The sequence below is a fragment of the Gopherus flavomarginatus genome, chromosome 6, assembly GCF_025201925.1.
Source record: "Gopherus flavomarginatus isolate rGopFla2 chromosome 6, rGopFla2.mat.asm, whole genome shotgun sequence".
Taxonomy (NCBI): domain Eukaryota; kingdom Metazoa; phylum Chordata; order Testudines; family Testudinidae; genus Gopherus; species Gopherus flavomarginatus.
Window position 1 is genome coordinate 136,162,053 of NC_066622.1, and position 12,678 is coordinate 136,174,730.

Below are 12,678 nucleotides of genomic sequence, written 5' to 3' on the forward strand. Positions count from 1 at the left end.
GCCCCACCCCAACCCCTTCCCAGCCCTGCCCCTCTGTTCCTCCGCCCCACCCCCTTCTTAGCCCCACCCCTGTTCCCTCACCCCACCTCCTTCCCAGCCCCCTCTGTTCCCCACCCCCACCCCTTCCCAGCCCCCTCTGTTCCCCACCCAACCTCTTCCCAGCCCCGCCCCCTATGTTCGCCCACCCGTTCCCTCACCCCACCCCCAACCCCTTCCTAGCCCCGCCCCCTCTGTTCCCCCACCCCACTCCTTCCTAGGCCCACCCTGTTCTCTCACCCCGCCCCAACCCCTACCCAGCCCCGCCCCCTCTGTTGCCCTGCCCCACCCCCTTCTCAGCCCCGCCCCCTCTGTTCCCTCACCCCACCCCCAACCCCTTCCCAGCCCTGCCCCTCTGTTCCTCCGCCCCACCCCCTTCTCAGCCCCGCCCCCATTCCCTCACCCCACCCCCCTCTGTTCCCCACCCCCACCCCTTCCCAGCCCCCTCTGTTCCCCACCCCCACCCCCCGTTCCCTCACCCCGCCTCAACCTCTTCCCAGCCCCGCTCCTCTGTTCCCTCACCCCAACCCCTTCCCAGCCCTACCCCCTTGCCCCTCATTCCCCCCCCGTCTCGCCCAGCCCCACACGCTGGGCTGTCCAGCTCAGTGAGTGCCATGCCAAGGCTGCCATGTGCCATGCAGTGATGAGGTTCCTTGTGCCCACCCCTCCCACCTCCAGCAGACCCGGCCCGCTACAGCTGCAGCACAGCAGGACACATGCTTGGCGTGATCTGGGCTCGCCCCCCAGGCAAGGGGCCCATTCTGCACTCGCCTCCCATGATCCCCACCCCTAGCTTCAGTGCAAGTCAGTGGGGAATTGGGACCACGTGACGTCAGGCCCCATCCACCGCCAGGCACCCAAGGGCAGGATTCAGCAGGAAGGGCTGGCCCAGAGATCCTATTCTTCACTCCTCAGGACACATCGAGGAGATCCCAGCCCCGGGCACTGGTTTCCTGGGCCAGCATAGGAAGCACATTCACCCCAGGCAGTGAAGCAGCCTGTGGTGCTTTGCAATGATGCCATGGCTGAGTTAGGAACTCTGGTGATGGTGTATGGAGGGAATCCAGTTCTCCTCATCTACTGGAAAGGTGATGGTGGTGATGTTAGCACCTTGGAGCCAACAGGCATGTGACATTTTGGGGATCACCCAGACACATAAAAGATTCTGTCAGCACCTGCCCTGTAACCCTGAGGTGCCTTAATGCAGCTATGGCTCAGATCCCAGTAGCCAGCCCACAAGCACAAGGTCTCAGCCTGATGTCAAGCAGCCTCATTATTCTCTGTAGGGTAACACCAACAGCCCTTAATCCCAGGTCTCCCCAAATTTGACCTTCCAAGTTCTTAACTGTCAGACCCTCAAACTTTTCCCCTCCAGGTCATCATCCCCAAAGGTGTGAAACCAGCCCTCAGATACCAGTTTACTTTGGTACACACACCCCAACAGTTTGCACAACAGAGACCTGCTTGGGGGTAAAAATAATCAAAAAGTTCATTTAATAGAATAACCACATACTCAATGACGTAACAGCAGTTGAAATAGTAAGCCTGTTCCTCAGTTTCTGGAAGACTTCAGTTTCAAGTTTCCCATTCCCTTCCCCCATTTTTTTGGGGGGTCCCTCCTGGCACCGTGACTCATAATTAAGGTTACGTTTTAGTCATGGGTATTTTTTGTAAAAGTCATAGACAGGTCACATGCAGTAGACAAAAATTCAGCACACAGAGCTCCCTGGCATGGGGAGAAACACTGCAAGGGGAAATTGGTGAAGGAAAGTCCTTGCCCTCCACATTCAATAACTAGCCTGCCTAGGGTCTGGAATTTCAGGGCAGCAGCTGTTGCAGTTTTAGTATGAGTCAAGATAATTTTTGGTTTTAAAAAGCAGGTGTCAGCACTTCTAGGCACTTGGACCTAAATTCTGCTCTCAGATATGCATGCACAGCTCCCAGTTAGGCCACTGGAGTTAACCAGGTGTGGCACTGGTGAGGCCACATCTGGAGTACTGTGTCCAGTTTTGGGCCCCACACTACAAGAAGGATGTGGAAAAATTGGAAAGAGTCCAGCGGAGGGCAACAAAAATTATTAGGGGGCTGAAACACATGACTTATGAGGAGAGGCTGAGGGAACTGGGATTGTTTAGTCTGCAAAAGGGAAGAATGAGGGGCGATTTGATAGCTGCTTTCAACTACCTGAAAGGGGGGTCCAAAGAGGATGGATCTAGACTGTTCTCAGTGGTAGCAGATGACAGAACAAGGAGTAATGGTCTCAAGTTGCAGTGGGGGAGGTTTAGGTTGGATATTAGGAAACACTATTTCACTAGGAGGGCGGTGAAGCACTGGAATGGGTCACCTAGGGAGGTGGTGGAATCTCCTTCCTTAGAGGTTTTTAAGCCCTGGCTGGGATGATTTAGTTGCGGATTGGTCCTGCCCTGAGCAGGGGGTTGGACTAGATGACTCCTGAGGTCCCTTCCAACTCTGCTAGTCTATGATTCTAAGAGCAGAATGCTGAAGGAGGCCCAAGGAAATGTTAATCTGCTCTCAGTAGTTGCTAGGTGAGCATCCTGCTCAGGATCACTGCTCAGCCAATGAGTTTGCTCTAATAATGGTTTCCATTGGTCAAGTGTGCATCATTCAATATCACCCAAGGGACAGCTGGATGTAGGTGATGCTCTGGAACAAATCAGAATGTTCCTGCTGGTGCAACTGAATTTAGCACTGCATAAAAACCAGCTATTTTTAAATTCCTCTCTGGGCTTTTCTTAACAATTAACCTAACACACCATGTGCAGAAGGAGCAAGCAAAATACAAGATATAGCACTAACTGTCAACCTATTCAGGCCATTGGATCTGACAGCATACTCTGGACTAGTCCTCCTCAGCAGCTATCTGCAGCACTGTACTGTAATGACACCCTCACTATAGGCTTTGTATTAAAAAAGAGATTAAAAATATCTAAATAGGAATATAAATCTCAGAATTAAAAAGAAAAACAATCAAAACAGCACGTGTGTTTTTTAAACCTTCCTCTGCCATGTGGAAAGCCCAACCTAACTGCACTGCATTGTGCAGGAGACTCACAAGTGAAACTGACTTTTGAAACAGACCCAAAAGAAAGCTTTGCATACACAGGTGCTGGAATCAGGGGTGCTGCAGTATCCCCTGGCTTGAAGTGATTTCCATGATGTACAAGGTTTACAGTTTGGTTCAATGGCTTTCAGCTCCTTGTTCCAGCACCCTGTCTGCATAGCTCGAAAGCTTGTCTCATTCCCCCCTAGAAGTAGGTCTTGTCTCTCTCTATAGAAACATCATCACATAGAAATATTTCATCTAATCTCACTGATCAAGCTGCATGTAATTTTAAAAAGTGATGACAAGCACACTTAGTGAATAAAGTGCTTCTTCTATGAGTAAGTGGAGAGGCTATTAGTGACATGGGAAAGCAACATACAAAAAACCCAGCAACCACCATACAGCATATTTGTCTTGGGCCCAAATTAAAGTCAATGGGAGCTTTGCCACTGACTTTAATGGAAGCAGGTCCATTGATGGCATCCTTTAAACACACTATTAGTACCTCACAGCTGTATATCTGAATAGTTTACTGATTCTGTACACAGTTACATAATGAATCCAAGGCTGCTTAATCAAGAGCCATAACAGCAATGAAATAGAAGGAATGCAGTTCAAGGCCAAAACAGACAGCAGATGTATTGGCAAGAGATATAACATTCCAACCCCCTGCTTTACATATACCCAGAAACTAAGGAACAGTACAGTACTAATGACATTCATGAAACAGACACCCTATTGGGCAGGTGACAAAGGAATAGCGCAGTGCTAATGACACTCATGACACTCCGGTGACAAAGGACCAGGCAAGTCATCACATGCTGCATGTACCTACACACCTGGGTTTGAAAATTCTGGCTCAAATTAGGTACCTATAGCCATATTTAAGCAACTGATTTTCAGAGATGATGTGCGCACTGACCAAACTGGTAGTGGTGGTGGCTCACTTCTCCGAAGAAAGAGGACGATTGTTTACGTGTCAAAATGTGAATGTAGGTTCCCATGTGGAAATGCTGGCCCTACTTTGGGGGTGGGGAATGTAAACTTGTTTGAAGAACGCTGGAACCATGCAACTCAAGCTGTGGGCAGTGCATCTCCGTCCCTACTCCAGTTAATTCTGTGAAGAACAGGTCCATATTCAGCAGAAATTATAGACAAGGGGGGAATTCACCCTAGAGCAGAGGGCCCAGGAAAGCCATATGGGTTTGAATGGAACCTAAGTCATGTGTTTGGCATTGGGCTGAATATAAATAACACACGTTGCCTTTGATTCATTAGCTGAACCGGCACAATGCCTTGGGGAGAGGGAAACAGCTCTTCAAATAGCACATTGCGCAGAAAAGAAAATGGACATGAAAAGTTTTAGTCACAGGAAGGTTTTGGTAAAGTCTGCTTTAAATTAAGCGCAAGCAAGTGATCTAGCCTTCGGTACAGGGAGAGTTTGTGATAAGCAGGTAACAGAGCCGTCCCATGCCTATCCACAGCCCTGCATGTTCAGTAACACACATACTGCGTTTTCACAACTGACTTTCAGCACAGCTTAGCCTTGCAATGTAACTGCTGAAGCAGGAAGAGGCTCTGGAGCTCCACTGACACAGGTCATCCCATCAGCTCCCGCTAGGTGTGCTGGGTATTTCGCTTCTCCTGCTTCATTTCAGAAGGTGCCTCAGCTGGTCCTGCAGATTTGATGAATGCTCGACACTGGGGACCAGACAGAAGGAAGTGTTCAAAGTCAGATCAGCTCTCCAAATCTCTGTGTTTTGGTTGCTAAACAGATGCACTTGTGCGTGAGGGAACAGAACTGTTCTGTTACAGAAGTTAGGAGGCGAAAATACCTTATGAATCAGACAAGAGCCATGAGAATGGCTAAAGGATTAAAAAACATGCCTTATAGTTATAGTCTCAAAGAGCTTAATCTGTTTAGCTTAACAAGGAGAAGGTTAAGGGGTGTCTTAATCACCACCTATAAGTATCCACATGGGGAACAAATATCTAATAACGGGCTCTTCAATCTAGCAGAGGAAGGTATAATGTGATCCAACAGCTGGAAGTTGAAGCTAGACAAATTTAGACTGGAAATAAGACATAAATGTCTAACAATGAGTAATTAATCATTGGAACAATTTACCAAGGAGCGTGGTGGATTCTCTCCATCACTGACAATTTTTAAATCAATATAGGATGTTTTTCTGCTCTCTGAATTATTTTGCGGAAGTTCTGTGGCCTGTGTTATACAGGAGGTCAGTCTAGAGCGGGGTGGGCAAACTTTTTGGGCCGAGGGCCACATCTGGGCAGGGAAATTGTATGCAGGGCCGGGGAAGGGGGTTGGGGTGCAAGAAGGGGTGCAGGAGGGGGTGAAGAGTGCAGGAAGGGGCTCAAGGCAAGGGATTGGGGCAGAGGAGAGGTGCGGAGTGTATGAGGGGGCTCAGGGTGCAGAAGGGATGTGGGGTGTATGGGGGGGCTCAGGTCAGGGGGTTGCGGTGCAGGAGGGGTGCAGGGTGCGGCAGGGTGCTCAGAGCAGGGGTTTGGGATGCAGGATGGGTGCAGGGTGCGGCAGGGAGCTCAGGGCAGGGTGTTGGGGTGCAGGAGGGAGCTCAGGCCAGGGAGTTGGGGAGCAGGATGCAGGAGGGGCTCAGGCTCTGGCCCAGCACTGCTCCAGGAAACGCTGCAGCCCCTGGAGGAGGAGGGGCGAAGGGCTTAGCATCCGCTGCCCTTGCCGTGCCTCCAGATACCTTCCCCAAAGCTCCCATTGGCCGCAGTTCCCCATTCCTAGCCAATGCGAACTGCGGGGGCAGTGCCTGGAGGAAAGGGCAATGGAAAGCCCTCTGCCCCCCCCACCCGGGGGCCGCAGGGACGTCGTGCTGGCCACTTCTGAGAGAGGCGTGGGGCCTACAGCGGGCAATCCCACGGGCCAGATCCAAAGCCCTGAGGGGCCGGATCCACCTGCGGGCTGTAGTTCGTCCACCCCTGGACTAGGTAATCAAATTGGCCCCTTCTAGCCTTAGAATCTATGAATCATCCAACCCATATCCCATGCCATCACAAAGGCGAGTTGTCTGCAAAGCATGTGACTGGACCAAAGCCAAAAAGAACTCAGCACATCTACAAGCAAAGACCAAAGCTTTCCTTTTGCTCAGAAACCACCACAGATCAGAAATAGTCTGGTGAGTGAAGAATAGTTACAAAGATCCCAAGTGATCTGAATATTCTACTTAAACCCTGCTGAGAGGTTGAATGTCAGACAGGGGTCTAAACTGAGCCCTGATAAAGTGGGCATAATGCACCCAGGAGGCAACAAGGGCTCCATCCGCTTATGCCAGGGCTACACTGGACCCCGAGCATGGAATAAAGAGCAATCAGTATCTGGCTTAGGATGCTTAGTGCATTTCATTTGGAAGAATCACAAAGGACTTCACAAACCAAATTACTAGTTGCAGAGAGAATGAGTAGGGTTGGTGGCAAATTTAATTTTTTTCATAACAAGTTTTAAAAGAAAAATGTTGTTTCATTCAGAATTTTAGGATTTTTTTTTCATTTTTGCAATGAAAAAATTCAAAACAAAAAGTACTTTTCCATTTCAAAATGTCCCTTGCATTTTTCCCCCTTTCTGCCCTCACACTGCTGCTAAGATACCATGGTGACGGGAGCTTGAGATAGGAACTTGGCCAGGATACTAGGACGAACACCTGACTCCTGCAAAAAGCACAATGGAATCTTCAGTGATCATGAGCAATCAGTGTCTTGGTGGTATATCTCATCCATATCCCCACTAACAGTACAGCATCCCCGGGAGAGGAAAGATCATCCCCTAAAGAGTCATCAACATGACTTCCTGCAGCACCCTGAGTCTTCCTTGGAGGTTCCTTATCCAAGCAATGACCTGGTGTGACACTGCTAAGTTTATGAGCAGATTGTTCCCTTCCTTGTACCGTGGGGCCACATTCAACTTCCTCTGGAGAAAAGAAAACATCACGCCATTGCTAGGACATGCTGCCTTCATGTCATTGAAGATTTACTTGCTGAAAGTAGAAAACCCAGCCGGGCATCATGCAAACTATGAGAGAGAATCAGCATGGACTATCTGCCGAGAGTTAGCAAGAGAGGTGTAAGCATAATAAATCAGCCAATAAAACAGGCTATACTCACTTCTTCTGAATAGCTTCTTGTCTAGATGAAGAAAGAAGAAAAGAGAAAAGGTATTGTTGGAAAAAAGAGCAAAGGGGCTAATTATGAGCTGGTAAAAGGGGCTTAACTGGCAGCTCCGAAAACTGAAACCAGGGCCGGCTCCAGGTCCCAGCGCACCAAGCGCACGCTTGGGGCGGCATGCTGCGGGGGGCGCTCTGCTGGTCGCCAGGAGGGTGGCAGGCGGCTCCGGTGGACCTCTCGCAGGCATGCCTGCGGAGAGTCCGCTGGTCCCGCGGCTTCGGCGGAGCATCCGCAGGCACGCCTGCGGGAGGTCCACCGGAGCCGCAGGACCGGCGAGCGGCAGAGCGCCCCCAGCGGCGTGCTGCCGTGCTTGGGGCGGCGAAATAGCTAGAGCCGGCCCTGACTGAAACCATCAATTTGTCTTTAGAATAGGTCCAGCATGGGCAGCAGCAGGGCACCAGATCTCAACCCTGACCTGGAGGACAACCTCTTCAGGTGACAGGGGAGTCCTGTTTCCATGACCTATTCCTCAGCTGATTGCTAACAGGGGTGCGTGTGTGCCTGTGTGTGTTTGCGGGGGCAGGGTGCGGACATCCTCAACCCACTAGGAACTTGATGGAGACTCATCACCTCATGTCTCACACCCACCAAACAGCCATCACATAGTGATGACTACAGCTGACTAGCATCCTGGACAGAATTCAAACTGGCAGCCTAGAGCTGGAAAGTGTTAAATATGGAGATTTTTTGCTGGCAGTTGTATGCTTTATCCCATGTGACTAGTTCAAGGGACAACGGATCATGTAGTTTAACACCGAAAGGGACGTTGCAATGTTTTTTATCTGAACAGTGCCCCTTAAACAAACTATAGGCCAGCATGGTGAGCTGGCGACAGAGGATTCCAAACCATGGCCTGCTCAGTCCCAGCAGAGTGGGGGACAGGAGCCCTCCCTCCTGCTGGAATGCCCCATTTTGGCCAGCGCTCAGACCAGGCTCCATGCAAATCACCACAACGTTGGGCCTTTAAGGGGAATGAAAGGGGTTTCTAGGAGATCAGCCCTCCAAAACCCAGAGTACCCATTGGCCCCTACTTACTGGTACTGGAGATGAGTGGTTATGATAGCCATCTTCCTAAGACTCTGCAAAGCACAAAATGAGGAATTACTGACATTCTCTCTCAGCAGAATTCGTATGAGCTGTTCTAGAATGATGACAACCTGCATATTCCTGTAGCAGCTTTTCCCCCCTCCCCACCCTACATCGCAAGCCAATGGAGCTTATAGGCTGCACAGGAATAGATCACCTCACTCACTCTGAAACATAGCTACCTCAGGGGAGCTCTTGAGTGACTAACACAAATAACCCTGAAAAGACCATTTCTCGTCTGTTCTTTTCAGGCTCTTATGCTGCGGTCATCTCGGCAGGACCTGAACACTTTCCACTAGTGCATTAAGTGATGGGACTGACATCTCTCACGTGTGGTTTGTTCTCTCATTCCCTCCCCAGGATGCAGGGAAGGGTCGTATTTTGGTAGGATTTTAAAAAATACAAACACACGTTGCTATATGTTTCTGTTAGAGGAGGCAAGGTCAAAGAAAGGCACCTTGCACCTGGACTGGACTCCTCAGTCTGAGCCCTTGCGTTCAGCACTGTTAAACACCACATAATTCCTACTAATGTTGTACCCAACCTGCTCTCAAATCTCTGCTGTGCTAGTGCCTTGACCAGCTCCCCTGTGAGTCTAATCCACTGCCCAGAGACTTGTGTTGTTCAGAACTAAACATCTCCTGCATTAGCTTCAGGCCACTGCTTCTTGCCTGGTCATTTTGACCTTGAAAGGACAAGCTCACTGATCCTAGAATACTACTGATGGGAGCTGCCTCCCCTGAAAGCAAATATTCTCCCATAGGGATGTGAGAGAGTAAACAAGTCCAGAAAACAGCGATGGGGTCATTTCTACCTGATCTAGAAAATTTCACTTCAGGACTTCACTCATCCGTCAGCGTCATGAAACGTAACGAGCCACGGGCCAACAGCAGTTGAAATATAAATTTGCTGAGGGTAAGCTAAAAAGTGTGCAACAATAATAAAGACTCTGAAGCCCTTCAGTAATGGGATAATTCAGCACAGACATGGTGCAGCACAACTATTTCTGCTCCTGAGATCCAAGCAACTGTGTTTGTTACAAAGGATTCTGGTGTTGTGAGCTTCAGGGAAACCCCCCAGTTTTGCCTCTGCATTTCAAGAAATCATAGCTGGCAAGTTTGGTGAAAAATTCCTAGATGGAGCAAGCCAATCCCACTGCACCAGTGAAAGACTGGCCTATAGTGAGCTCTATCAGAAAGAATTACACTACAACAAAATAGTAATAATCTGCACTTCTATAGCACCAGCCAGGCCATGATCTCAGAGTGCTTTGCAAGCCCCAGGGAACTAAGCTTAACACCACCCCTGAGAGGGGACATTATCACCACTTTACAGATAAGGAAACTAAGGCCTGATTTTCACTGACTTCAATGGGAGCTGTGCGTGCTCAGCACCTCCTGAAATTAGGCCATAATTGACATGTCCAAGTTCACTTGGGAAATCTGCAGCAGAGCCAGAAACAGAACCCAGATCTCAAAAACCATGCTCTGAAAAGCTGGAAATGGGCAACAGAGGATGAATCACTTAATTACCTGTTCTGTTCATCCCCTCTGGGGCACCTGGCATTGGCCACTGTCGGAAGACAGGATACTGGGCTAGATGGACCACTGGTCTGATCCAGTATGGCCATTTTTACAACTCCTAGATCTGTACTTAAGCCACAAGATTCCCTTTCCGTATTCTGCACTGATGAGTAAGATGCACTGCCTTGTAGCCCCACTCTCTGTACCAAAACCCAGCGCTTCCTATTAATCAGAAATGCCATAACTTCAGCAGTTCCTTACATCTTCCGAGTGCAGGATGGCATCTTCTTGCATCACCATGTTTCTAGCAGCATGACCCAGGAGCTGAAAAAGACATACAAACTGCAGTCAGAAGTCCCAGGCCACCATGGATTTCTTGTGGCTGCCACTCAACAAATCTGCATACAGAACTGATTTAATTGGGAATTCACTTCATTGGGTTTCTTTTGGAATTAACTCTGCAACGCTCATTCCTTGGATGAAACAGACTCAGCAGAGAACTGGGTTTCCTGCAGCATCTTTCATGAAAGAGGTAACAATGCATTTTACAGTGAGATATGGTGTCAGCAGTGACAGCAATGGTGTAAGCAAATGCAGCAGCCAGTGCACTCAACAATGGTTCTGCGGTAAAAACCTGTTTTACTAGATAGGGGGTATGCTGGACTGGGGGATTTGCCATCTCAGGGTCCAGAAATATTTTCCACTCCCTAACTTTTGGGATTTGAGGAAGGCCACCCTCCAGGTCTCCAACGCCCTGGCCAGCTCCGGAGAGGATTTCCAGAGGTTACATATGCATTCTGAGTCAGCGCCCCGCACCCACATCAGGGTCTCACTCATCCCCTGTGCCGTGTCCACACAGCAGATCATGCTCTGACCAAGGAGGGGGCAGAGTGACTGCTCCTGGGCCCAAGGCTCCAGGTCAGGGCCTGTATCAAACACACACGAGCTGTATCAATCCAGAGCCCCCAAGGCTGTTCTGCTGGGAGATTTCAGTTACACTCGGCCCCTCCGATTGGGGTGGGTCGCTGGGGCAGCCCCATGGGGCTCAGGGGTGCTCCACTGACGGGGCACGGCCTGGGCGCAGCTGGCAAGGGGATCCCCGTTGGGTCCCAGTCCGCTGCAGGGATGCCAAGGGTGCTCGGAGCGGAGAGGGGGGAAGAGACCGGGGGGGGGGGAGCAGGTCGCTCCCCCACCCCAGCCAGACCTCGGCCCCCTTCTCAGGCGGGGCGGGAACCCCTGGGCATTGGCCAGTTCCCAGCATGCACTGCTCCGCCCAGGTCCCGCTGGGAGTGTCCCGCAGCGTGGGCAGCACCGTGACATTCTGACCCGGCTCCAGCAGGACCCAGAGCCCACAAGCCCCGGCCGGACTACACTTCCCAACACACCCCGCGGTTGCCGCGCTGCATGCTGGGTGTTGTAGTCCCGGCGGCGGGCCCTCACCTCGGAGCTCCGCGAGCCTTTCAGCACCTGCTTGGTGAGGGCGATCATGTCCGTGCCGCAGCCGGTCACCCTGTCGATCAACAGCCCCTTCACCGAGCGGCCGAACCGCGCCTGGGCATCGGCCGCGCTCCCCGCCGGAGCCGCCGCCATCTTGGGGCTGCCACAGCCCGCCCCCTCAAGGCCGCACGACGGCAAGCGCCGGAGGACAGATTAGAGGGGAAGGCGAAGCAGGGTCTGGACACCTCCTGGCTCCAGCCTGGCCATGAGGGTGGGGCTGCCCCGCCAGGGATCGGTGGCACCAGCCCGCAGAGAGGTCCTGCCTGGTGGCACAGGGCCCTGCAGCAGGGGCAGTGAGCCTTGCAGTGAGGGTCCTGGCCCTGCTTAGTGACCCCTCGTGGGGTCCCATGGGCACCCTGCCCTGGGCGAGGTCCTAGGCCACATGTTTTGTTTGGGAGGGAGAGGGTTTGCCAACCCCCTGCACTATTAAAACAGTTTCCTTGCAGAATCCGCATTTGGCAGCCAGGGCACAGACTGATTTCAGCCTGATCCCTCTCAGGTCCTGTTCCTCTTACCCCACCACCCCACTCTCTTGCAGTGATCCAGGTTTCTGGGGCAGCTGCTCCTAACAACTCAGTCATATGGGGATGTGCAATCTCCGATCATACCCTGGCCATTTCAAACAAGCTGTTTCTCAGCCCCAACCCCTCCATGTGATTTTTGCAGCATGTTGTCAGTGTGGTGGGGAAATCGAGCCAGGGCCGGGGCCGGGGCAGGGCCAGGTTTGCAATGTTCTGCAGCTGCAGGTTTAATAATGAGCTCTCCGCAGTGCCAGATGTGCACTGAGCCACAGGCAAGGAGCCTTAACCCCCACAACACACCGCTGCTCGGCTCAGTGTTCCCAAACCAGGGCAGGCAACAACAAAGGGGCACGTCCCAGCCCTAATGGGGCCCTGCCACACAAACAGACAGCATTCGCCAGTGGGAACGCTGACCTGATCCCCCACCCCATACGACCCCGGGACTTTCCAAAGGCCATGTGGGACTATGGGGCAACTTAAAAAATCAGGGCCAGCTGTGGGATGTCCTGCACAGCAAAAGCAGCAAAGAGTCCTGTGGCACCTTATAGACTAACAGATGTATTGGAGCATCAGCTTTCGTGGGTGAATACCCACTTCGTCGGATGTAGTGGAAATTTCCAGAGGCAGGTAGGCACTTAAGAGGTATGCCTGGTGGCTGTGCCCTGCCTGTTGATCCCAACCATCTGGCAGTGCTGAGCCCAGCTCAGAGGCTGGGTCAAGCATGCACAGTGTCTGTCGGATGCTT

At 51.4% G+C, this 12,678-nt stretch overlaps 1 protein-coding gene across 1 annotated transcript; it reads right to left on the reverse strand.

The window, feature by feature from the left end:
- Positions 1-1,500: 1,500 nt before the first annotated feature.
- BORCS7 (BLOC-1 related complex subunit 7) lies at positions 1,501-11,761 on the reverse strand. The gene is given in 7 exon segments (XM_050958250.1): positions 1,501-4,801; positions 7,247-7,267; positions 8,342-8,385; positions 10,177-10,239; positions 11,356-11,531; positions 11,534-11,590; positions 11,683-11,761. Coding segments are annotated over 7 exon segments (492 nt in total). The 3' UTR covers positions 1,501-4,749.
- Positions 11,762-12,678: the final 917 nt, after the last annotated feature.